The 25,094-nt window shown below is 38.1% G+C and overlaps 1 protein-coding gene and 1 pseudogene across 1 annotated transcript; both read left to right on the top strand.

Moving 5' to 3' along the window:
- The first annotated feature begins 177 nt into the window (after positions 1–177).
- Positions 178–9,995, top strand: LOC115684034 (pleiotropic drug resistance protein 1-like). Its single transcript, XM_030608721.2, has 24 exons — positions 178–617; positions 2,912–3,032; positions 3,217–3,305; positions 3,492–3,576; positions 3,705–3,864; positions 3,966–4,042; positions 4,245–4,298; positions 4,386–4,476; positions 4,577–4,878; positions 4,980–5,261; positions 5,336–5,652; positions 5,761–5,921; positions 6,013–6,116; positions 6,205–6,367; positions 6,445–6,561; positions 6,714–6,847; positions 6,971–7,303; positions 7,531–7,821; positions 7,908–7,991; positions 8,080–8,213; positions 8,324–8,551; positions 8,634–8,805; positions 8,899–9,153; positions 9,262–9,995. Exons 1-24 carry the CDS (start codon positions 235–237, stop codon positions 9,520–9,522), a joined length of 4,398 nt encoding a protein of 1,465 aa, XP_030464581.2. The 5' UTR covers positions 178–234; the 3' UTR covers positions 9,523–9,995.
- A 3,402-nt stretch (positions 9,996–13,397) lies between these two features.
- LOC115684035 (pleiotropic drug resistance protein 1-like) lies at positions 13,398–24,775 on the top strand (annotated as a pseudogene).
- The last annotated feature ends 319 nt before the right edge of the window (positions 24,776–25,094 follow it).

Raw genomic sequence — 25,094 nt, 5'->3', positions numbered from 1 at the left:
CCCGCAGATTTCTTGTTTGTTGCTCCATTCGTCTTCAACCTAGAATATGGTGGACGCAACCGCATTCATAGAGTGATGAGTTGATACATCAAGAGCCGCCAATTGTGGGCCTCAAACTGTAATCTCTCTCTCTCTCTAGAAACTCCACTTTTATCACCTCCCTGTGTGTTTTCGCAGTCACTACAGACAATGCTCGATTCATAGCCCATCTTTTTTGCATACATAAAGGAAGGAATGTCAGAGGCACATGCATCATCTCCTTCTTTCGGTTCATTGATGGAGGGAGGAGATGTCTACAGAGCGAGCAAGAGCCTGCGCGCGAGCAGCTCCGGGATGTGGAGGAACCGTGGGATGGACGAGGTGTTCTCCAGGTCCTCGTCGCGCCTCGGCAATGAGGATGACGACGAAGAAGCTCTCAAATGGGCCGCCCTCGAGAGGCTCCCCACGTTCGACCGCCTGAGGAAGGGCATCCTGACTGCCTCGCGCGGCGGAGCGGACGAGATCGACGTCCTGAACCTCGGCTTCCAGGAGAAGAAGAAGTTGCTCGAGAGGTTAGTGAAGGTGGCCGAAGAGGACAACGAGAGCTTCTTGTTGAAGCTAAAGAACCGCATCGAGAGGTAAAAGAATTTGAGAAATGCCATACTAAGGATGTCTTTGTTTCAGTAAAAATTTCATAATAATGGAAAATATTTTCGATGAAGTCATTTTCAAGGAAAATGTTTAGTTTTCATTTATTTGGTTGTTTAGGGAAGTAGTTTAGAAAAAGTGATTTCCTTTTTGTCGAAAGAGAAAGTTGTTTTACTTCTTACCTTACCAAAAAAAAAAAAAAAAAGAGAAAGTTGTTTTCTCCCGATCTAAACTTGTTATTTTCAGTCCATGGAAAATTTTATGTGGATCGATTAATTTTCCATCATCCAAACACCAGAAAGTTAGAAAACAATTTCCCGAAAATATTTTTTTTAAACATACCGACCCTAAATGATGCGTTAGATTTTACTATTTATTTAACCGGATCCACTTATTTTAAATATTCTACTCCCTCTGTGATTAGCCTTTCATAGAAGCAATGATAATAACTTGTTCATGATATAAAATGAAGTAGCAAATGATTAGTAAGTATTAAAATGAGTGGATCATATCGGTAAATCCGTCATATTATGATATTCTTCTACTTCCAAAAACCTAGAGTTCCTCAGCAAATTACTAATCCTTGATTAACGAAAGAGGAAATGGTTTGGACCTTGTGGAAAAGCAAACTAATTGGAACAATATTATTACCGTATAGAGAATCACAAACTCGCTTGGTATTTTAGAAATCTATTATTTTGTGCCCAAAAATATGGTTTCTTTTATATGCTGGTAAAATTCAATAAGAATTGGTTCAAAAAACTGTAAGTTAAAAAACTACCGGTGACTTTAATTTCTAGATAACTTGTGGGTGACTCACCATAAGTTTTTTGAAACTACTAACCTTTTTATGGTAGTTTGCAAACTAGCAATTTATCTACTAATTTATTGATTGTTATTTGCATATATTGCCAATGCTTCCGATGTACTAGCTCTTATACGAAATTGCCAGCCTTAGCAATTTTTGTCAAACTAAATTACCAGCTATTTTTAGGCTATTAACGTTGAATTCCTTCTTCTTTTTTCGTAATTTACCAACTTTTCTATTGAGTTATCAATTTTTATTTGCTTTGGTTAATTAGCAATCCTTTAAATTTATGAAATTTTTGCAGAGATTATGAACCTAAATTAGTGTGATTCATCAACTTTTTTTCCATCAATTTACTACATAGTATCGGGTTGTTAACTTTTCTTAAGTTATTTATTATTTATTTATTCAAATTTGCCAACTTTTCTTATGTTTACAAACTTTTACGTGCACTTCTTAGCAACAACTTGAATTCACCAATTTAACATCGGTAATTGAAATAAAAGTTGGTAACTTAATCGGAGAAAAGTTAGTAATCACTCTAAATGAGGCTGGCAATATCAAAATCGGTTGATAAATTTAAAAAAGTTGGCAAAGTGGTACCTCAATTGGAAAAAATTGTAAGAAAAAAAAATAAACATTGGTAAGGGACTTCAAACGATAGCTGGTAACCCAAAAATAATTGATAAGTTAATCAAAGAAAAGTGATAAATAAAAGATGATGAATTCATATTCAAGTTGATATATTTAAAGGGCTTGTAAGAGAAAAACATTCAAGTTGGTAAACTATAACAAAAGTTGATAAATCAAAAAGTACTAAATAAACATTTGGTAAATAATTTAAATGAGAGTGGGTATTTCAAAACTAATTGATAGTTTAATTAGAATAGAAAGTCGGTAAGCCACTCAAATAAAGACGGATAAATTCAAAAAAGAATAGGTTAATTTAATGCGTCGGCAAGAAAGACAAATAAAAATAACTAAAAGATTAGAAAAGTTGATTATTTGTAAACTGATTTAGTAGTTTTATGAAAGTGTTAGTTTGTTAGCAACAAATTATCAAGAAATCGAGTGACCGGTCATTTCTTTTAGCAACAGTATTTTGACACTTACCAACCCATTCAGAAAAAAAATTTCCTTTTTTTGTGGAAACAGGATGATAGGAGAATTGTCCTAGTCATTTTTCAGCTCTGACGATTGGATTGCTAAGACATTGAAGAAGTTGCTAACTGATAGAATAGAAGTTACCAATGCACTACCTTACCAACTAATATGAAATTGCGAAAGTACTATTTTCCTTCGTTTACTACAGTAACTGTTCATACAAATGACTATATGTTGTAATTAAGCATTTGTGAGCTAGCAATATTAGTGTAGCCCCTCTTATCAATATATATATAATACGGTCAACTGTTGATGGAGTTTTAGTGACATTTTGTCCAATTTTGGTTCTTGTGAATCTGGGTTTCGTTGCAGAGTGGGAATTGACCTTCCTAAAATTGAAGTGAGATACGAGCATTTGAATGTGGAGACAGAGGTTCATGTAGGAAGCAGAGCTTTGCCCAGTTTCATTAATTTCAGTGTCGATATTGTAGAGGTAAGCACCAGCACCAGCTAGTACATCAAACATAACAAGCACACTTCTTATTTTTCATTTAGTAGAGACAAGAAGACTGACCATTAATTATATACAAATGCTCAAATGTTCTAAATATGTTTCTGTGCAATATTTTCTTTTTCTCACTCTTATTCTTTTCATCGATTTTCTTTTGTTGTTGAAGGGCATCTTGAATTTCCTGCACATCCTTCCTAGTAGAAAGAAACACTTGACTATCCTGCAAGATGTCAGTGGGATCATCAAACCTGGCAGGTGGGCAAATGAAACCAAATTAAAAACAACTTTAAACCACATATGAAATGGAATCGCATTTCTAAGTTCGGTTTTCTTTTCTGTTTTGTTTTTTTGGTTTGAACCAAATGATGAAGATTTTCTTTTGTTCTCTTTCTCCTTTTTCGCGATCTGCTTCTGCTTCTGATTTGCGTTCCGTTTTTGCAGGATGACATTGCTTTTAGGTCCTCCTTGTTCAGGGAAGACCACACTCTTGTTAGCTTTGGCTGGCAAGCTTGGCCCCAAACTGACGGTAAATTCACATAATTTTTCATTTAATTTCACACCTTTTTTTTTTTTTTTTTTCCGATTTCCAACGTTTAGCTGCTGAAACTAAATCTTTGTTTCAAAATTCACTAAAATACGAATGCTGTTACTTAGACGACCGGAGAGGTTACTTACAATGGACATAGCTTCAACGAGTTTGTGCCCCAAAGAACTGCTGCTTATATAAGTCAACATGATCTTCACATTGGAGAAATGACAGTTAGAGAAACTCTGGCCTTCTCTGCGAGATGTCAGGGGGTCGGAACTCGATATGGTACTTAGAAATCTTTCTTCTTTTATCATTTCATAGTTGGGTTTGTATTAAAGAGATCTTTCGAATAAGAAAAAGGTGGATCCTTTTGTTGCATTCTGTAGATATGTTGGCAGAGCTATCAAGAAGAGAGAAAGCAGCAAATATAAAACCAGATCCTGATATTGATGTCTATATGAAGGTAATCAAAGAAGGGAAGCTTATAGTTGCTTTTCTCCCCTTTTCCAAATCAAACATGGAAATGAAACAGATTATGCATAAGAAAAATCGACAAGGAACAAATGATTTTTGAATCCAACTCTGGTATAGTTCTTTTCTTTCCCATGGGCCAAAAACACTGGTGAGTTTACTTTTGGGGTCTTTCGTGGTGTAAAATCCCTCAGGCTGCAGCAATACCAGGTCAGGAAGCTAGTGTTGTCACAGATTATGTTCTTAAGGTAATCTTTGACAAGAATCACAAAAAATAAGTCATACAAGGAATTTTGGAATAATAAACGTGTAACGAACATGTCCTTTTTCCACAGATTTTGGGGCTAGAAGGTTGTGCAGATACCATGGTTGGAGATGAAATGATCAGGGGTATTTCCGGAGGACAGAGGAAGCGTGTGACCACGGGTTAGAAGCAACTTGGATAGTTGTTGATACCACAAAATTATTGTTCAATGTTCCTTCTCTAGTCTAATAAACAAATTGATCCCTGACCTGTATTTTCTAGGCGAGATGCTGGTCGGGCCCGCAATGGCCTTCTTCATGGATGAGATATCTACCGGGCTCGACAGCTCGACGACATACCAAATAGTGAAGTCCCTGAAACAATTCAATCACATTTTCAATGGGACTGCCGTTATCTCCCTTCTCCAGCCAGCTCCAGAAACTTACAACATGTTTGACGACATTATTCTGCTATCCGATGGCCAGATCGTGTACCAGGGTCCTCGAGACCTCGCCCTAGATTTCTTCGAATCCATGGGATTCAAATGCCCCGAGAGGAAGGGTGTTGCCGACTTCTTGCAAGAAGTAAGTTGAAACATAACAATTTTCCACCCTGCAGCTTTTAGGAGATGAAAAGTATTCTCAAAGCAAGTGTCTTGCAATAACACATACTTTTCTATCGATAGGTAACGTCACGGAAAGATCAGCAGCAATATTGGGCACGTAAAGATGAGCATTACGGTTTAGTCACAGTTCGGGAATTTGCAGAGGCATTCCATTCGTTTCACTTGGGAAGGAAACTTGGGGACGAGCTTTCCACTCCTTTCGATCGAAGCAAGAACCACCCAGCTGCTTTGACTACCGAAAAATATGGCGTTGGAGTAAAGGATTTGCTTCGAGCTTGTGCTTCAAGAGAATACTTGCTTATATGGAGAAACTCCTTCGTTTACATTTTCAAGGTTTTTCAGGTAAATGCTGACTTCAATTCTCATTTCCAACTTGAACTAGCTAATGTACTAACACGATGCAACTCATTTATCAGCTCGTGGTTATCGCATTTATTACAATGACCCTCTTCTTTCGAACTAAGATGCCTCGGGATACCACAACCGATGGAGGGATTTATAATGGCGCATTGTTCTTCACTCTCACTATGATCATGTTCAATGGAATGGTGGAGATTATCATGACAATTGCCAAGCTCCCAGTTTTCTACAAGCAAAGAGATCTCCTCTTTTACCCGGCATGGGCATACGCCCTTCCAATTTGGATTATAAAGATCCCTATCACCTTCGTGGAGGTTGCAGTCTGGGTGTTTATGACCTACTATGTCATTGGATTTGATCCATATGTTGGGAGGTAAGAAAGAAAGGGATTAATTTCACTGTTGAAGGACGGCAAATCCAACCTTGCTTTTGTAAATTTTTTACTGTTTCGATGTATGAAGTGTCTGTGTCGTGTTTTCAGGTTGTTCAGGCAGTACCTTTTGCTTGTGCTTGTCCAGCAGATGGCATCGGCATTATTTCGGACAATTGGGGCAGTGGGTAGAAACATGATTGTTGCCAACACATTCGGGACATTTTCTCTGCTCGTTCTCTTTACATTAGGCGGTGTTGTTCTTTCAAGAGGTATAGTGTACATAGAATTCAAAAGTTTTTTTTCCCTAGGCCTTCTGTCGTCAAAAGGAGTGCTAATTTCCCTTCTCTATATGAATGGCAGAGGATATAAAGAAATGGTGGATTTGGGGTTATTGGGTATCCCCCTTAATGTACGGGCAGAATGCGCTAGCTACTAATGAGTTGTTATCATCAAACTGGAACAAGGTGAAGCCTTGTAATTGCTAGATGCCAGTATTTCATATGAATATCGTTTTCTGACCAACTGATTCCTGTAATGTATGCCGTGTGATAGGTTCCCTTCAATTCAAGTTCAAATGAAACACTAGGAGTTCAATCGTTGGAGTCGCGTGGAATTTTTACCAATGCCTCCTGGTATTGGATAGGAGTCGGGGCACAGTTTGGATACACTTTGCTCTTCAACCTCACATTCCCAATGGCTCTCACTTTCCTAGACCGTAAGTGGATTGCGGTTTCTTCTTCTTTAGGCTTCTATCCATTAGAGCTAGCCTAAGTTCTGTAAGCAATTTTGCAGCCTATGGCCGATCTCAGACAGTAAAATCAGAAGATCATCAAAGCAATGAAAATGATAATAGAGGAGGAGGATCGATTCAGTTGCCGTCTCGGGGTTCTAGTCACCAACGAGTACCAGGTAAAAGTATCATCGTTTCTATTAGCCTTTATTGTCTATCTTTAGCCGATGGGCGACGAACAAAAGACTAACAGAGAAGACTGAAAAGAGCAACTTGTTTTATCAAGGACCTGCATTGTGTCTTAACCAACGTTTTCTGTTCGGATTTGCAGTGAGTTCACCCAGATCCTCACTTACAAGGCCCGAGATGGCTGCCGTGACTATTAGGAAAAGAGGAATGGTCCTGCCATTTGAGCAACACTCTATCACTTTTGATGAAATCAAGTATTCAGTTGACATGCCACAGGTAACAGGGTTCAAGTTGAACCGTGAGAAATCTGAAGATAGTACTTCATCATGATAGAAGCATAAACGTTCCTACACATGTCAAATGTAGCTAAATAATTCGTTGTTTCATTTATGATGACAGGAAATGACGAGACAAGGTGTTCTCGAGGATAAATTGTTGCTCTTAAGTGGAGTAAGTGGTGCTTTTAGGCCTGGTGTTCTCACAGCTTTGATGGGCGTCAGCGGTGCCGGTAAGACTACTTTGATGGATGTGTTGGCCGGTAGAAAAACTGGAGGATACATCGAAGGGAACATCATGATATCTGGGTATCCAAAGAAGCAAGAGACATTCGCTCGGATTTCTGGCTACTGTGAACAAAACGACATCCATTCACCTCACGTTACAGTCTACGAGTCATTGGTTTACTCTGCATGGCTGCGTTTACCAGTTGACATCGACAATGAAACCAGAAAGGTTGGCTTCTATTCCCAATATCTGTTTTTTAGCACAGTCGTCTTTTTCCCTTAAAATAATCTCTTCAAATGCTTGCTTCTTTAAAAATCCCAATGATGGCTCTTTTTGGTAATTTAAGTGTGTCGTCTTCGCTGGTATTTGGTTCATTTTGTCTAGCTAGATGTGAAGCCGTCAGCAAGAGTCATTCTTCTCCATCATATCATTTGTATTTTTAAAAAACGTTACAGATGTTCGTTGAGGAAGTCATGGAGCTCGTGGAACTAAATCCACTGCGAAAAGCCTTGGTCGGTTTGCCTGGTGTCAATGGTCTTTCTACCGAGCAACGCAAAAGGCTAACAATAGCAGTCGAACTAGTAGCGAACCCCTCCATTATTTTCATGGATGAGCCAACCTCAGGACTCGATGCAAGATCTGCTGCTATTGTCATGAGAACAGTAAGGAATGCGGTGGATACAGGCAGAACTATTGTGTGCACGATCCACCAGCCGAGCGTGGACATATTTGAAGCTTTTGATGAGGTGAGTAATGTCAACACATCCTAAGTACAATAATTTATTCACAATGTTATAGATACATGAGCCATGTACTTTTACTTGTGCCGTAGCTTCTCCTATTGAAACGAGGTGGGCAAGAAATATATGTCGGTCCGTTGGGTCGTCATTCTTGTCATCTAATCAAGTACTTTGAGGTACGACTTGCTTGGCTGTTACGGTTTCAATTTTCCTTTTTCACAAAGTTAACTTGAATCACCGAGAAGAGATACCTTCACATGAAAGGGTATCCAAGGAGTTCGCAAAATCGAAGATGGTTATAATCCAGCAACTTGGATGCTCGAAGTCACAACACCAGCACAAGAACTTATTCTGGGGATTGATTTTGCAGCTTTATACAAAAATTCGGACTTGTATGGGTGGGTTCACTGCATTCCAAAACGACCAAATTTTAGCCTAGTTAGTGACCATAAGAGGAAGACTCAAATAGATCACAGGAGTTAGATTGACACATTCTGCAATTTTCCAGGAGAAACAAGGCTTTGATCAAAGAATTGAGCGTACCACCTCCTAATTCCAAGGATCTCTACTTCCCCACTAAGTATTCACAGTCAACTTTCACCCAATTTATCGCTTGCTTATGGAAACAACATTGGTCTTACTGGCGCAACACAAACTATACGGCTGTTCGGCACCTCTTCACCATCTTGGTAGCCTTAATGTTCGGGAGTATGTACTGGGATATTGGATCTAAAACGTAAGTCCTGTCTAGACACATAAAATTTTTAGCCCCTGTACCATCGAACTGATGTATGTTCGTAAACCTTCGAATCTTGCAGGAACCGAACAATAGACGTGCTTAATGCAATGGGCTCAATGTATGCTACTGCTATCTTCCTTGGGGTCCAAAATGCATCTCCCGTGCAACCAGTTGTATCAGTGGAAAGAATAGTTTTTTATAGAGAGCGAGCTGCCGGGATGTACTCGGCCCTGCCATATGCTCTAGCACAAGTAAAATTTTGCTTCGCAATGATCCTGATCTTCTCTTACAAATCAGTACACTAATTAAATGCTCCTTATGTGGTTTGAATGCCGATATTGTAGGTTCTGATTGAAGTCCCCTACATCGTTGCACAAGTCATAACGTACACCCTCATAGTTTATCCGATGATTGGGTTCGAATGGACAGGCGAAAAATTTTTCTGGTTTATGTTCTTCATGTTCTTCACCATGTTATGTTTCACCTTCTTTGGCATGATGGTAGTAGGCTTGACCCCGAACCATCATATCGCCGGCATTGTCGCCTTTGCATTCTACTGTCTATGGAACCTCTTCTCGGGGTTCCTAATGCCACGAACGGTAAGTTCTATCTAGCAACCATTTCCATGATTTTGCTAATTCTCCTCTTTTTCCAACATGATAGTGATGCCTGACAATGAGAGACTACCCTCCCTTGCTATTTAACAGAGGATGCCTGTTTGGTGGAGATGGTACTATTGGGCATGCCCCGTCGCTTGGACTTTATACGGGTTGGTGGCCTCGCAGTACGGCGATGTGGAGGACATGCTCGAGGACTCTGGCAACTCGGTGAAACAATACATCAAAGATTACTTGGGTTATAGACACGACTTCCTGGGCGTGGCCGCCGTCGTGATGGTCACGTTCCCCATCCTCTTCGCTTGCATCTTCGCTGTTTCCATCAAGGTGCTCAATTTCCAGAACCGATAAAAGCCTTTTTAGCATTCATATTGACGTAAGGCGCAGCTAATAGCATTCCCATCGCCGATTGAAGAGGCACAAGTTGGGCACTCATGTCATGAACAGGATGCTCACAGAGATCATATCAAGTTTGCACTACTGATTTTCATGAAGGGCAAACTGATCACAGAGTCAGTCAGTCCTATATCCATTTCTCAATCGGATCGGTTCGTGCAAAATTTGAATATCAAGTATGATTACGGATGTTCATGTCATGTAGATGAAATATTTTAGAGGAAACAAAAGACTGGACAAGTAACAGAATTACATAATCTGTCGTTTCTGATTGTATAAACTTCATTTCTTCAGCCAGAACACAATTTGGCGAAAAATTTTAGCTTATACTGGAGCTATAGCGAGATGAAGGTAGAAGGTGTGTGTCAATTAGACATACTTTCGTTATCGCTAGTTCAATCAACTCTTGTTTTCCCCTTTAACCTAAACATCATCTCTTTTATCATATTCAAAGCGACTTTGAACATTAAATAGAAAAGTAAAAAATTTAAAGGAAAAACACTTAACTCAATCTCTAAAAAACTGTATAACTATGGTTTTGATTTTTTATATGGGTAATGAAATAGACTATGTAAAACTGTTAAAATATTTAAATATTAAATCATACATTCATCTAACAACTTAAATTTTTAAAACAGTTAGCAGTGGTCCCATGAAATTTTACAATAATTTACAATGTGATTTAGAGAAGTCTTTAAATATTACTGAGAAAATTTTTAATTGAAGAATATTTCATAATATCAACATAGTCTTAAATATCATAAGTTTAAGTATAATTGACTATATTAGGCCTGACACGTCATGTTGGAAAGAGAAAAAATGTACAATTGTACAGGTACAGGGAGAGAAATTGATTTTGTCATTTGAAATATAACTTTTAGTGTAATAGACGGACACTATAAGAAACTATATAGCGGAAATTACAGAAATAAAAAATGCAACTTTCAATCCCTTTACTCCTACACTTTTTCTCTAATCGAGTCCACATACTTTTATTTTATCTAATTAAGTCCTTCTACTTTCTCAATTTTTTTTACTTAAGTCCCTCCGACCTTATTTCCCGCTAAATTCAGTTGATGTGGCTATCGAACTATGTCGGAGTATGATGTGGATAAAATTTATCCAACGTCGACGGTTACATGGACATCATTGTCAATAAATTTAATCAATGTTAACAACGTTAAAGTATGATGTAGATAATATTAAGCCAATATAGACGCCTATGTGGTCATCCATGTTGGAAAAATTATCCACATCATAGTAGGAGGCCACGTCAGCTGGATTTATCGGTTGGTGTAGGATCAACTTGATTAGAAAATTTGTGAAAATAGAACTCGATTAATAAATTAACAATTTTCACAAATTTAAACTACAAAGACTTCGTTAGAAAAGACGTGAAAATATAGAAACGAAAAGTGGAGTTTATCCAATAAATCTATAGCAGTATATTTTGCCATCTTTCTACATTATATTATGCGATAGAGGAAATATAGGTAGATATTTGACATGAATCAATCCTGTAAGATAGAGCGTAAAATTATTTTGGTTCAATCCAATACAAATTTCTTGGAACACAATATTAGAGTTAATTTTTATTAAAATAAATAATGATGATTCCTCAGAAAATGACAAATAATTGTGTCGAATTAAAAAAAAAATACCCTGTGATAAATTCAGTTTTAGTAAAACAGGCCATATAAGATGTGTGATAAGTGAAAGTGAGCTTATATGCTAGACAAACGAACTTAGCAGTTGTATCCAACTTCATTCAAAACTTTAGCCAATAAATTATGTCAACTAAGATACATTAACTACTCCAATTTACACCATCCCCGATGTGCGATTTCTTTCTCCCCTTTTCTTGGATTAATCTATCATATGTCGGGAAAATAGCATTTGCTTTTGGAAAATTGACACGGATAGTCACTAAACTTTGGCTCAATAAGTGATGTCGTCTTTGGACTTATAATTCGTTTAATATGGTCTTTGAACTAACTTTAAATGTTCAATCTAGGCCTTAAACTTTCAATTTTTTAAAAAAATATTTCTAGTCCCTCAACTTTCCATAACAAAGTCAAAACTTTTTCCTAAATCAACAAAATATAGGGCTAGCTTTCTATTTCTCTTTTCACCTTTTTGGTCTTTATAAGTATTACAACGATTAACATGATATATATATATATATATATATATATATATATATATATAGTATTACAACAGTTAAAATGTAAAAAGTCTGATATAGAAAAAGAAAATAAGCGGCAACCGTCTTTCGTCTTATATATCCTAAAAAGTCAGGCCAACCAAACCTTTTTGTCCAAGCTCAATCTGACCCGACCTGAACATATCAACGTACATTTTTAAGTTATGGGGCACAACTAGATTACACATCAAACCCAATATCACCTCTACCCGGAAAGGAAGACGCCGCAACTAAGGCAACAAACGACCACTTCACAATAAGTAAAAAATATGGGCAATTCTTTCCCTCTAGGAAAAAAAATCGCCGATTCACTTGAGTTATAACTATATCGAGGCCTCTCACATTATATAAGAAATGCGTATAATAAGCTGGAGAACGATGTTGGTGTCGACAGATCAATTAGCAAAGCGCTTCGACGTAACGTGGAATCGGTAGGTGTATTGTTTACAAGCCTTTTTTTACCACATATATTATTGTGGTCTACTCTATCATCTATGGTCTCTATTTAGCCACCCTCCCACCCCCCTCTAATTGCGTACTAGGGTGGCTCGAAATGGTGTGGGCCGCGTTCCCAAACTAGCCACCCTCTTCTTCGTCCGTTTGCTGATGTTAAATTTAATAGCTACTCATACACTTTCACGGTCCTATTTGCCGTGCTAGTTAATAAGGACGAAAATTACCTAATCGGTTCTAAATTTATCGTGTAGATATCAATTCAGTCATAAACTTTTTTAATTTCGCCCATTCAGTCCTAAACCTACGCGCGAAATTACAATGTTGTCATTCCGATCAATTTTCGCCGGAAAATTGCTGGCGCTGCGGTTCAATCATCCCGGCTATCCAACGTGACATATTATTAAATTACTGAGTTTAATGACATGTGACGGTTGACGGGTATACCAATTTAGGATTTTACGCCTCTGTTTTTCACAGATTTATCAATTTATGATTTTTCGTGGTATTAATTCAATTTAACAGAAGAAAAAATTTGTCTCAGGTATATCAGTTTTGAGTTTTTGATGGTCAAAAAATTAGTTTAGGATAAATTTATCATAAGCATACCAGTTTATGATTTTTCGTGTTATTAACCAAAAGATATAAGGTGCGATTACGATAACTAGTAGTCTAATAATCTAATTCGGAGGCAGTAAAGTAATGGAAAGTCACGGCCACCCTAAAACAGCAACCGAACACTCTATCCTTTGGCAAAACAAAGACACGACGAGCGGTCCACCCTAGAGTCTAGACGACAAATCTTTTGTAATGACCATCGACTGAAGACAGCATTAGAGAACTATTATAACGCATGTTCATTGAAAATCCATAGATCAACTTTAATCAAGCTAATCGCAAACTACGCATTCGTCGGAAATCTACAAATCCACTCGATCGAAAACCTTTTCTCTTGAAACTTAATCCATTCCTACACAAAAGCGGTAAAATCACGTCGTACGTTTCGGGTTTGTTAGTGAACATGCGGAAGGTACAAATATCCTCGTGACAAAAAGAAAAAGAGTGTTATATACACCAAGATCGACGCATGAGATATATCAGAGTGGTGTGACATGCTTCTTTCGAAATAGACGTTTTAATGACCCATTTGAGACTAGTTACACAATACGGTAAATGAATTCGGTAAACCGATCTTAGCATGCTACTGCTAATTCCTGCCAGTTTCTTGTTCTTTTTGTTCCCTTCATCTTCAACATAGAATGCCAATGCAACTACATTCATAGAGTGTTGAGTTGACACATCAAAAGCCGCCAATTGAGGGCCAAAAACTGTAATCTCTCTGAAACTTCACTTTTTGCGCCTCCTTGTGTGTTCCCGCAGTCCCTCGAACCAATGCCCGATTCATGGCCCATCTTTTCTACACGTACCTAAAAGAAAGAACCTCAGGGACACATCCATCTATTATCATCTCCTTTTCGGTTCATTCATGGAGGGAGGAGATGTCTACAGCGCGAGCAGCTCCGGGATGTGGAGGAACGGCGGGATGGACGAGGTGTTCTCGAGGTCCCTGGCGCGCCGAGGCGACGAGGACGACGACGAAGAAGCTCTCAAATGGGCCGCCCTCGAGAGGCTCCCCACGTTCGACCGCCTGAGGAAGGGCATCCTGACCGCCTCGCGCGGCGGGGCGGACGAGGTCGACATCCTGAGCCTCGACTTGCAGGAGAGGCAGAAGTTGATCGAGAGGTTGGTGAGGGTGGCGGAAGAGGACAACGAGAGCTTCTTGTTGAAGCTCAAGAACCGCATTGAGAGGTAAATCTTTTTTCGAAAAATATCGTATTAAATAATTTGTTAGATTGTTACTTGTTGTTGAATAAGATTCACTTGTTGAAATATTCTACTCTCTTTTTTAAAAATTCTATTTTTAAAAGAAATGTTGGGTTTCTACTGATTTGTTTATAAGATAAAATGACTAGGAAAATTATTTTGTGACCGAAAATAGGGTTTCTTCTGTGTTGATAAATTTCGATAAATGTTAGTGTCAAAAAAATGTTGGTTACAAAAAACAATATGTGACCATTTCTTTCAGCTAACTTGTAGCCGATTTACCATCGGTTCTATGAAATTACCAACCTTACATGGTACTTTGCAAACGAACAATTATTGTACTAACCTACGGACAGTGATTTGGATAACTTGCCAACGCTTTGAAAGCAATAGCTCTTATGTGAAATTGCTAACCTAAATGAGAGTGATTTACCGGTTTTTGTCAAACTAAATTACTGACTAGTTTTCGGTTATTCACGTTTAATTGTCTCTTTTTTGTGATTTACCAACTTTTCATTTGAGTTACCGATTTTTATTTGCCTTAGTTGGCAACCACTTAAATATACTAACCTTTTTAGAGATTACCAACCTAAATTAGCATGACTCGCCAACTTCTTTTTCATTAAATTACTGTATAGTATTGGGAAACCAATTCGCTTTTGAGTTACTTGCCGACGTTTACTATTTTTTCTTTTTTCTAGTTTGCCAACTTTTTTTTTTATCTTTTACTAATTTTTATGTGCATTTCTTAGTTACGCTTTAAATTTACCAAAATTTTCAAAAAGTACCTGCCTTAATTAAATTTACTTACCAACAATTCATCGATTAAGTTGCTGACTCGTGTTGGCTTACCCGCCTGCTTTTTGAATTACACCTTAAATTTACTAACTCTTATATGAAATTATTCGCTTGAGTTTCAATTGTTTTCCAAATTTTCTCCAATTAAATTATCTACTAGTTTTGGGCTACCAATTTTTATTTTAGTTAGTTACCAGCGTTTTTTTTTTTTTACTTTACTAACTTTTCTATTCGGTTACTTAATCGGGAATAAAGTTGGTAAGTCATCCCATAGAGGCTGGTTATTTTATATTGTAGTTGATGATTTGAAGGTGTTGGTAAGAAAGTTAAATAAATATAGGTAAATAAAAAGGAAAGTTGGCAATTAAAAAGAATCAAATGAACGTTGGTCATTAATCTCAATAAGAGTTACTTATGTAAAAATTAGTTGATAATTTAGTCATTGAAAATGATGGGTTAGTGAAGAAAACAAAACTAGCAACACAATAGATAAGTTGGTAAATTATAAAGAAAAAATCAAATAAACATTGGTAATAACTCAAATGAGAATTGACAACCCAGTTGATAGCTAGATTAGAGAAAGCTGGTATGTTACATGAAAAGTATTTCAATGTAATAGCCAGTAAATTAGGGTTAATTCCAAAAAAAAGCACCAACTTTAGGTCGAGGGACAATTCTGGCCCGAACTTTTTTTTGTCCCATAAAAAAGCACCAACTTTAGGTCGAGGGACAATTCTGGCCCGAACTTTTTTTTGTCTCGTAAAAAAGCACCAACTTTCATTTAAATCCCAAATTTGGCCCCCCATTGACTTTCTGTTTGAAGTTACCCTTGTTTGAGAAAAAAAGTTATGGTGGTAAGCCTAGCGAATCTCTTCCATGGCATCTGTCGACGGACGGTGGTCTACAGCTTCAGATTACGACAAAACGACGAAGTTTGGCCAGAAAGATTCAATCTGGAGATATTTTTTACTTGCTGGTAAAGTGAAGGAGACGAACAGTTTCACCATTATTCTTCAAGCTGTGGTTCAGAGAATAAGATAATGAATAATGATTTAAATCCAGTCAGCAAGTCACGTGGATTTATTGCTAAGGTAGAATAGTCAAGTTGGAAAATCAATGGTTTTAAGTCAATAAGGGCCAGATTTGGGATTTAAGTAAAAGTTGGTGCTTTTTTACGAGACAAAAAAAAGTTCGGGCCAGAATTGTCCCTCAACCTAAAGTTTGTGTTTTTTTACGGGACAAAAAAAAGTTCGGGCCATAATTGTCCTCGACCTAAAGTTGATGTTTTTTTATGGAACAAAAAAAAGTTCGGGCCAAAATTGTCCCTCGACCTAAAGTTGATGCTTTTTTTTTTAATTAACCTCAGTAAATTAAGGCGTTGCTAAAAAGGTAAAAAAAAGTTGGTAGAGAATAAAAGAAACATGTTTTGTCAAAGATAATAGAAGTTGGTAATTAACACGAACAATAGTTGGTAACATGAAAGTAGTTGCTAAAGCATTAGGAGAAAATTGATTAATCGCTATAATTGATATTGGTGATTTCTAAAAAGAGTTCGTAAATTTAAAAGTGTTGATAAATAAGACAAATAAAAGCACCGACTTAACGAAAATTGGGTAAATTCAAGGGAAAAAATACAAGGTAAAAAAACTCAAATGAGAGTTGGAAATCTAGAAATAGTCCATAAACTTGGACACAATGTGCAATGTCATCCTTGGATTTTCAATTAGTTCAAACTCAAATGAGAGTTGCTAACCCGAAGCTAGTCCCTAAACTTTGGCATGCAATGTCATCCTTGGACTTTTAATTTGTTCATTATGGTTGTTGAACTATTCCTAAGTGTACAATCTAGTTCGTAAATTTTCAATTTGTTCAATCTATTCCTTCAACTTTCCATAACAAAGTCTAATCAGTTCTTTGGTACCATTCACAAGCTTTCATGATGACGCAATTGCCCATATTTTACAATTTCTTTTTATTTTAATCGATTTCAGAATCAACAAAAATCATGCCATCTTTTTGTTACCTTTTTAGTTCTTATAAATATTACAATGGTTCCATTTAAGTAAAATTTTGCTTATGATCTCCACAATAGCAAAAGAAACTCATTTAGAGTTGTATCATATTGTTGTTCCTGCTACTTTAAGTCTAAGTATTTTCATTAAGATAACTAGAAACACTATTAATTTTTCTATAGATTCTTGTACCAATATTAATCTAAATCTTGTTCTCTACTTTTTAGATTAATAAAACTTTCAATAATCTAAATCCCGTTCCTCATTGTTTAGATTGATAAAATTTTCAATCTTTTGTGTTTGGTGTTTTATAAAAAAAGAAAAAGGAACAAGATTTAGATTAATGTATGTATGAATATCTATTAATAAATTAACATCATCTTTAGATTCATTATGAAAACATTTAGTCAAAAAATAGAAGCATGTGTAATTATGAAAACTTGTCAATAATAATGAAGAACCGATTTGACTTTGTTGGAAAGTTGAGGGACTAGATCGAACAGTATGAAAGGTAGGGGATTACATTGAATATTCAAGAATAATTCAAAGATAATATTAAATAAATTAAAAGTTCAAAAATGACATTTCACATTAGCCAAAAGTTGAAGGACGGTTAGTATTGTTTTTTCCCTATTTTGACATTTACCAACTTTTTTCAGAAATCTACTAGCACGAAAAATAAATCCATTTTTTTTTAAAACGGAATGATAGAATCATCCTAGATATTTATTAGCTTCAATTATTGGATTGAAAAGACATCGAAGGAGTTGTTAACCCACGGTGGAACAGAAGTTACCAAATGCACTGCGTTACCAATCTTTCTAAAATAGCAAAAGTGACAATTTACTTTTTTTTTTTTATAAAAAAAACATATTCACCTGATGATGGAGTTTTTTAGTGACATTTTGACCCCTTTTGGTTCTTGTGAATTTCGGTTTCGTTGCAGAGTTGGAATTGATCTTGCTACCATTGAAGTGAGATATGAGCATTTGAATGTCGAGACAGAGGATCATGTCGGAAGCAGAGCTGTGCCCAATTTCATTAATTTCATTATTGATTTCGTAGAGGTAAGCACCAGCACCAGTTAGCACATCAAACACAACAAGCACACTTTGAATTTTTCATTTAGCAGAGACCACATGACCGGCCACTAATTATGTACATATGCTCAAATGTTCTGAATATGTTTCAGTCAAATATTTTCTTTTTCGTATTAGTTTTTATCTTTTTCCTGTTGTTGTTGAAGGGCATCCTGAAATTCCTGCACATCCTTCCCAGTAGAAAGAAACAGTCGACTATCCTGCAAGATGTCAGTGGGATCATCAAACCTGGAAGGTGGGCAAATCAAACCAAATTAAGTGGAATGGCATTTCTGAGTTCAGTTTGCTTTTTTGCTTTTTGGGTTGAACCAAATTATGGAGATTTCCTTTTCTTTTCTTTTCTTTTTCTTTTAGCAACCTGCTTCTGATCAGCTTTCATTTTTTGCAGGATGACATTGCTTTTAGGTCCTCCTAGTTCAGGGAAGACCACACTCTTGTTAGCTTTGGCTGGCAAGCTTGACCCCAAACTGAAGGTTAATTCACCCAGATTCTCATTTAATTTCACGCCTTATTTTCGTATTGTCCGATTTCCAATGTTTAGCTCCTGAAGGAAAATCTTTGTTCCAAATTTTACTAAAAGCACGAATATTGTTACTTAGATGACAGGAAAGGTTGCTTACAATGGACACAGCTTCAATGAGTTTGTCCCCCAAAGAACTGCCGCATACATAAGTCAACATGATCTTCACATTGGAGAAATGACAGTTTAGAGAAACTCTGGGCTTCTCTGCAAGATGTCAGGGGGTCGGAACTCGATATGGTAATTAGCAATATTTTTTCTTTAATCGTTTCTATAGTCAGATTTGTATTTGGGAGACCTTTAGAATGAGAAAAAGGTGGATCCTTTTGTGGCATTCTGTAGATATGTTGGCAGAGCTATCAAGAAGAGAGAAAGCGGCAAATATAAAACCAGACCCTGATATTGATGTCTATATGAAGGTAATCAAAGAAGGGAAGCTAAATAGTTGCTTTTCTCCCTTTCTCCAAATCAAACAAGGAAATGAAACAGATTATGCATAAGAAAACTCAGACATGGAACAAATGATTTTTGAATCCAACTCTGGTATAGTCCTTTTCTGTTCTTCTCTTTTCCATGGGCCAAAAACACTGTTGAGTTTGCTTTTGGGGTCTTCTCAAGCAAATCTTTTGTGGTGTAAAATCCCTCAGGCTGCAGCAATACCAGGTCAGGAGGCTAGTGTTGTCACAGATTATGTTCTTAAGGTAATCTTTGACAAAATGTTCAACAAGCATTTTCAGATTTATAAAACTTTACTGAATATGTCCTTTTTCCACAGATTTTAGGGCTAGAAGCTTGTGCAGATACCATGGTTGGAAATCAAATGATCAGGGGTATTTCGGGAGGACAAAGGAAGCGGGTGACCACGGGTTAGAAGCAACTTGGATAGTGGTTGATCCACGAAATTAACGTTCGATGTTCCTTCTCTAGTCTAATCAACAAATTGATCACTTACGCGTATTTATCAGGTGAGATGCTGGTTGGGCCCGTGATGGCCTTCTTCATGGATGAGATATCTACCGGGCTCATAGCTCAACGACGTACCAAATAGTGAAGTCCTTGAAGCAATTCAATCACATTTTCAATGGGACGGCCGTTATCTCCCTTCTCCAGCCAGCTCCGGAGACTTACAACATGTTTGACGACATTATTCTGCTATCCGATGGCCAGATCGTGTACGAGGGTCCTCGTGACCTCGTCCTAGATTTCTTCGAATCCATGGGATTCATATGCCCTGAGAGGCAGGGTGTGGCCGACTTCTTGCAAGAAGTAAGTTGAAACGTAACAATTTTCCACCCTGCTGCTTTAGGAGAGGAAAAGTATTCTCAAAGCAACTGTCTTGTAAGAACTCATTTTCCTTTTCTATTGATAGGTAACGTCACAGAAAGATCAGCAGCAATATTGGGCACGTAAAGACGAGCCTTACACTTTTGTGGCGGTTAGGGAATTCGCAGAGGCATTCCATGCGTTTCACTTGGGAAGGAAACTCAGAGACGAGCTTTCCACTCCTTTCGATCGAAGCAAGAACCACCCAGCTGCTTTGACTACCAAAAAGTATGGTGTAGGAGTAAAAGATTTGCTGCGTGCATGTGCTTCAAGAGAATACTTGCTTATGAGAAGGAACTCCTTTGTTTACACTGTTAAGATCATTCAGGTAAATGCTGACTTCAATTCTCGTTTCAAACTTGAACTAGCTAATGCAATAATATGATGCACCTCGTTTATCAGCTCGCAGTTCAAGCGTGTATTGCGATGACCCTCTTCTTTCGGACTCATATGCCTCGAGAAACCACAAACGACAGAGGGATTTATATTGGCACATTGTTCTTCACTCTTGTGATAATCATGTTCAATGGAATGATGGAGATTTCCATGACAATTGCCAAGCTCCCGGTTTTCTACAAGCAAAGAGATCATTTCTTTTACCCGGCATGGGCATATGCTCTTCCAATTTGGATTTCAAAGATCCCTCTCACCTTCGTGGAGGTTGCCGTTTGGGTGTTCCTCACCTACTATGTCATTGGATTTGATCCACATGCTGGGAGGTGAGAAAGAAAGGGGATAATTCCACTGTTGAAGGATGACAAATCCAACATCGGATTTGTAAAATTTTTATATGGTTTTGATGTATGAAGTGTCTGTGTTGTGTTTGCAGGTTGTTCAGGCAGTACCTTTTGCTTGTGCTCGCCCAGCAGATGGCATCGGCGTTATTTCGGACAATTGGGGCAGTGGGCAGAAACATGATTCTTGCCAGCACATTCGGGTCATTTTCTCTGGTCCTTTTCTTTGCATTAAGTGGTATTGTTCTTTCAAGAGGTATAGTGTACATTGAATTCAAAACTTTTTTTTCCCTTGGCCTTCCGTCGTCAAAAGGAGTGCTAATTTCCCTTCTCTGTATGAATGACAGAGGATATAAAGAAATGGTGGATTTGGGGTTATTGGGTATCCCCCTTAATGTACGGGCAGAATGCGCTAGCTGCTAATGAGTTGTTATCATCAAACTGGAACAAGGTGAAGCCTTGTAATTGCTTGATGCAAGTACTTTATATCTCTCCATTAATATCATTTTCTGACCAACTGATTCCTGTTTTTTATGCCATGTGATAGGTTCCCTTCGATTCAAGTTCTAACGAAACACTAGGAGTTCAATCGTTGGAGTCGCGTGGACTCTTTACCCATGCCTACTGGTATTGGATAGGAGTGGCGGCACTAGCTGGATTCAATTTGCTCTTCAACCTCGCGTCCCAGTGGCTCTCACTTTCCTTGACCGTAAGTGGATTCCAGTTTCTTCTTCTTTTGGCTTCCTTCCATTCGAGCTAGCCTAAGTTCTGTAAGCAATTTTGCAGCCTATGGAAGATCTCAGACAGTAAAATCACATGATCATCAAAGCAATGAAAATGGCAATAGAGTAGGAGGATTGATTCAGTTGCTGTCTCAGGGTTCTGGTAACCAACAAGTATCAGGTACGAAGTCTCAATAGTTTCTTTTAGCCTCTATGGTCTATCTTTAGTAGATGGGTGATGAACAAAAGACCAACAATAGACTGAAAGAACAACTCCTTTTATAAAGGACTTGCATAATGTCTTTGCCAATGTTTTCTTTTTGGACTTGCAGTGAGTTCACCCAGATCCTCATTTACAAGGCCCGAGATGGCTGCCATGACTAATAGGAAAAGAGGAATGGTCCTGCCATTTGTGCAACACTCTATCACTTTCGATGAAATCAAGTATTCAGTTGACATGCCACAGGTAACAGGGTCCAAGTTGAACATTGAGAAATCTGAAGATAGTACCTCATCGTGCATCATGATAGATGCCCTCATCATGATAGAAGCATAAACGTTCCTACGCAAATATCCCCATGTCAAATGTAGCTAAATAATTCGTTTTTTCATTTATGTTGGCAGGAAATGACGAGTCAAGGTGTTCTCGAGGATAAATTGGTGCTCTTAAGGGGAGTAAGTGGTGCTTTTAGGCCCGGTGTTCTCACAGCTTTGATGGGTGTCAGCGGTGCCGGTAAAACAACTTTGTTGGATGTGTTGGCCGGTATAAAAACTGGAGGATACATCGAAGGGAACATAACGATATCTGGGTATCCAAAGAAGCAAGAGACATTCGCTCGGATTTCCGGCAACTGTGAACAAAACGACATCCATTCACCTCATGTTACGGTCTACGAGTCATTGGTTTACTCTGCATGGCTGCGTTTACCAGCTGACATCGACAATGAAACCAGAAAGGTTGGCCTCTATTCCCAATGTCTGTTTTTTAGCACAGTTGTCTTTTTTCCCTTGAAATAATCTCTTCAAATTCTTGCTTCTTTAAAAATCCCAAGTGATGGTTCCTTTTGGTAATTTAAGTTTGTCATCTTCACTGGTATTTGGTTCATTTTTATAGCTACATGTGAAGCCGTCATCAATAGTCAGTCTTATCCATCGTATCATTTGTATTTCAAAAAACCTTTGCAGTTGTTCGTTGAGGAAGTCGTGGAGCTTGTGGAACTAAATCCGCTGCGACAAGCCTTGGTCGGTTTGCCTGGTGTCAACGGTCTCTCTACCGAGCAACGCAAAAGGCTAACCATAGCGGTCGAACTAGTAGCGAACCCCTCTATTATTTTCATGGACGAGCCAACCTCTGGGCTTGATGCCAGAGCTGCCGCAATTGTCAGGAGAACAGTAAGGAATACGGTGGATACAGGCAGAACTGTTGTGTGCACGATCCACCAGCCGAGCATCTGTATATTCGAAGCTTTTGATGAGGTAAGTAGTGTCTACACATCCATAGTACAAGAATTTATTCGTAATGCTATCGATACATGAGCCATGTGCTTTTACTTGTGCCGTAGCTTCTCTTATTGAAACGAGGTGGGCAAGAGATATATGTTGGTCCATTGGGTCGCCATTCTCGTCATCTAATCAAGTACTTTGAGGTGCTTATTTTGGCTGATACGGTTTCAATTTCCCTTTTTTGCGAAGTTACTAGAATCACCAAAAAGAGTTATCTTCATGTGAAAGGGAATCCAAGGAGTTAGTAAAATCAAAGATGGTTATAACCCAGCAACTTGGATGCTTGAAGTCACAGCGCCAGCACGAGAATTTTCCCTGGGGATTGATTTTGCCGCTTTATACAAAAGTTCGGACTTGTATAGGTGGGTTCACTGAATTCCCAAAGTACCAAATTTTAGCCTTGTAAGTGATCATAAGAGGCAGACTCACATAGATCACAGAGAGTTAGAATGACACATCCTGCAATTTTCCAGGAGAAACAAGGCCTTGATCAAAGAATTGAGCGTACCACCTCCTAATTCCAAGGATCTCTACTTCCCCACTAAGTATTCACAGTCAACTTTCACCCAATTCATCGCTTGCTTATGGAAACAACATTGGTCTTACTGGCGCAACATAAACTATACAGCTGTTCGGCACCTCTTCACCCTCTTCGTAGCCTTAATGTTCGGGAGTATGTATTGGGATATCGGATCTAAAACGTAAGTCCTGTCTAGACACGTAAAATTTTTAGCCCGTTGTACCATCGAACTGGTGTGTGTTCTTAAACTTTCGAATCTTGCAGGAACCGAAGAACAGACTTGCTCAATGCAATTGGCTCAATGTATTCTACCGCTATTTTCATTGGGGTCCAAAATGCATCTCCCGTGCAACCGGTTATATCAGTGGAAAGAATAGTCTTTTATAGAGAGCAAGCTGCAGGGATGTACTTGGCCCTTCCATATGCTCTAGCGCAAGTAAAATTTTGCCTCGCAATAATCCTGATCTTCTCTTACAAATCAGTACTCTAATTAAACGTTCCTTATGTGGTTTGAATCCCGATATTGTAGGTTCTGATTGAAGTCCCCTACATCCTTGCACAAGTCATAATGTACAGCCTCATAGTTTATCCGATGATTGGGTTCGAATGGACAGCTGAAAAGTTTTTCTGGTACACGTTCTTCATGTTCTTCGTCATTTTGAGTTACAACTACTTTGGCATGATAGCGGTAGGCTTGACCCCGAACCTGCAAATCGCCGGTATCATCTCCTTTGCAACCTTCCCTCAATGGAACCTCTTCTCAGGGTTCCTAGTGCCGCGAACGGTAAGTTCTATCTAGCAACCATTTGGATGATTTTGCTGATTTTCTTCTTCCTAAATCCAACACGATATTGACGCCTGACAATGAGAGACTGCTTACTGCTATATCTTCAACAGAGGATGCCGGTTTGGTGGAGATGGTTTTATTGGGCATGCCCCACTGCTTGGACTTTATACGGGATGGTGGCCTCGCAGTACGGCGATGTGGAGGACACGGTCGAGGACTATGGAGGCTCAGTGAAACAATACATCAAAGATTACTTGGGTTATAGACACGACTTCCTGGGCGTGGCCGCCATCATGACGGTCATGTTCCCCGTGATCTTCTCTTGCATTTTCGCTGTTTCCCTCAAGGCGCTCAACTTCCAGAGGCAATAAAAAAATCTTTTAGCATCTGTATCGGCATACAGCGCGGCTAATAGCATTCCCATCGTGGACTGAAGAGGCACAAGTTCCGCACTCATGTCGTGAAGAGGATGCTTGCAGAGATCATTTCCAGTTTGAACTACTGATTTTAATTAAAGGGCAGCTGATCACAGAGTCCGTCAGTCCTAATAATCCATTTCTCAACCTGATCAAGTTCGTGCAAAATTTGGCTATCAAGTAAGATTACAGATGTTCATGTCATGCAGATGAAATGTTTAGAGGAAAACAAAAGTACAGACAACACCAGGATTGTATAATCTGTCATTTCTGATGGTATTAACTTCATCTCTTTAGCCACAACACAATTTGGCAAAAAATTTCAGCTTATACTAGAGCTATATTAAGCAGAAAAGTAAAAATCTAAAAGGAAAAATTCTTAAAATCTCACTCGATTAGCAAACGTATAATTATAGTGTTCATATTCTAATGGTGTAGTGAAATGGACTAAGCACAACCACTATGTGATTGAGAGAAGTCTCTAGATTTTACCAAGAAAAATTTAAGAGAAGAATATATCAGAATAACAACATAATCAGAAATATCATATGTATTTATATATATTTGTGTGATATTATATTCAATCGTAATGAGTAGTATAATTATTATGTT

The sequence above is a fragment of the Syzygium oleosum genome, unplaced genomic scaffold, assembly GCF_021117445.2.
Source record: "Syzygium oleosum isolate NSW1041296 unplaced genomic scaffold, Sole_v2.1 Sole_v2.20, whole genome shotgun sequence".
Taxonomy (NCBI): domain Eukaryota; kingdom Viridiplantae; phylum Streptophyta; class Magnoliopsida; order Myrtales; family Myrtaceae; genus Syzygium; species Syzygium oleosum.
This window is presented reverse-complemented; position numbering and strand designations above follow the sequence as displayed.

Bases quoted from the DNA above. Each gene is read 5' to 3' on its own strand.
- LOC115684034 (XM_030608721.2), top strand. From the start codon at position 235: ATGTCAGAGGCACATGCATCATCTCCTTCTTTCGGTTCATTGATGGAG. The intron at 3,306-3,491 runs GTGGGCAAATGA...CCGTTTTTGCAG, and splicing joins GGGATCATCAAACCTGGCAG to GATGACATTGCTTTTAGGTC. The intron at 4,879-4,979 runs GTAAGTTGAAAC...TTCTATCGATAG, and splicing joins TTGCCGACTTCTTGCAAGAA to GTAACGTCACGGAAAGATCA.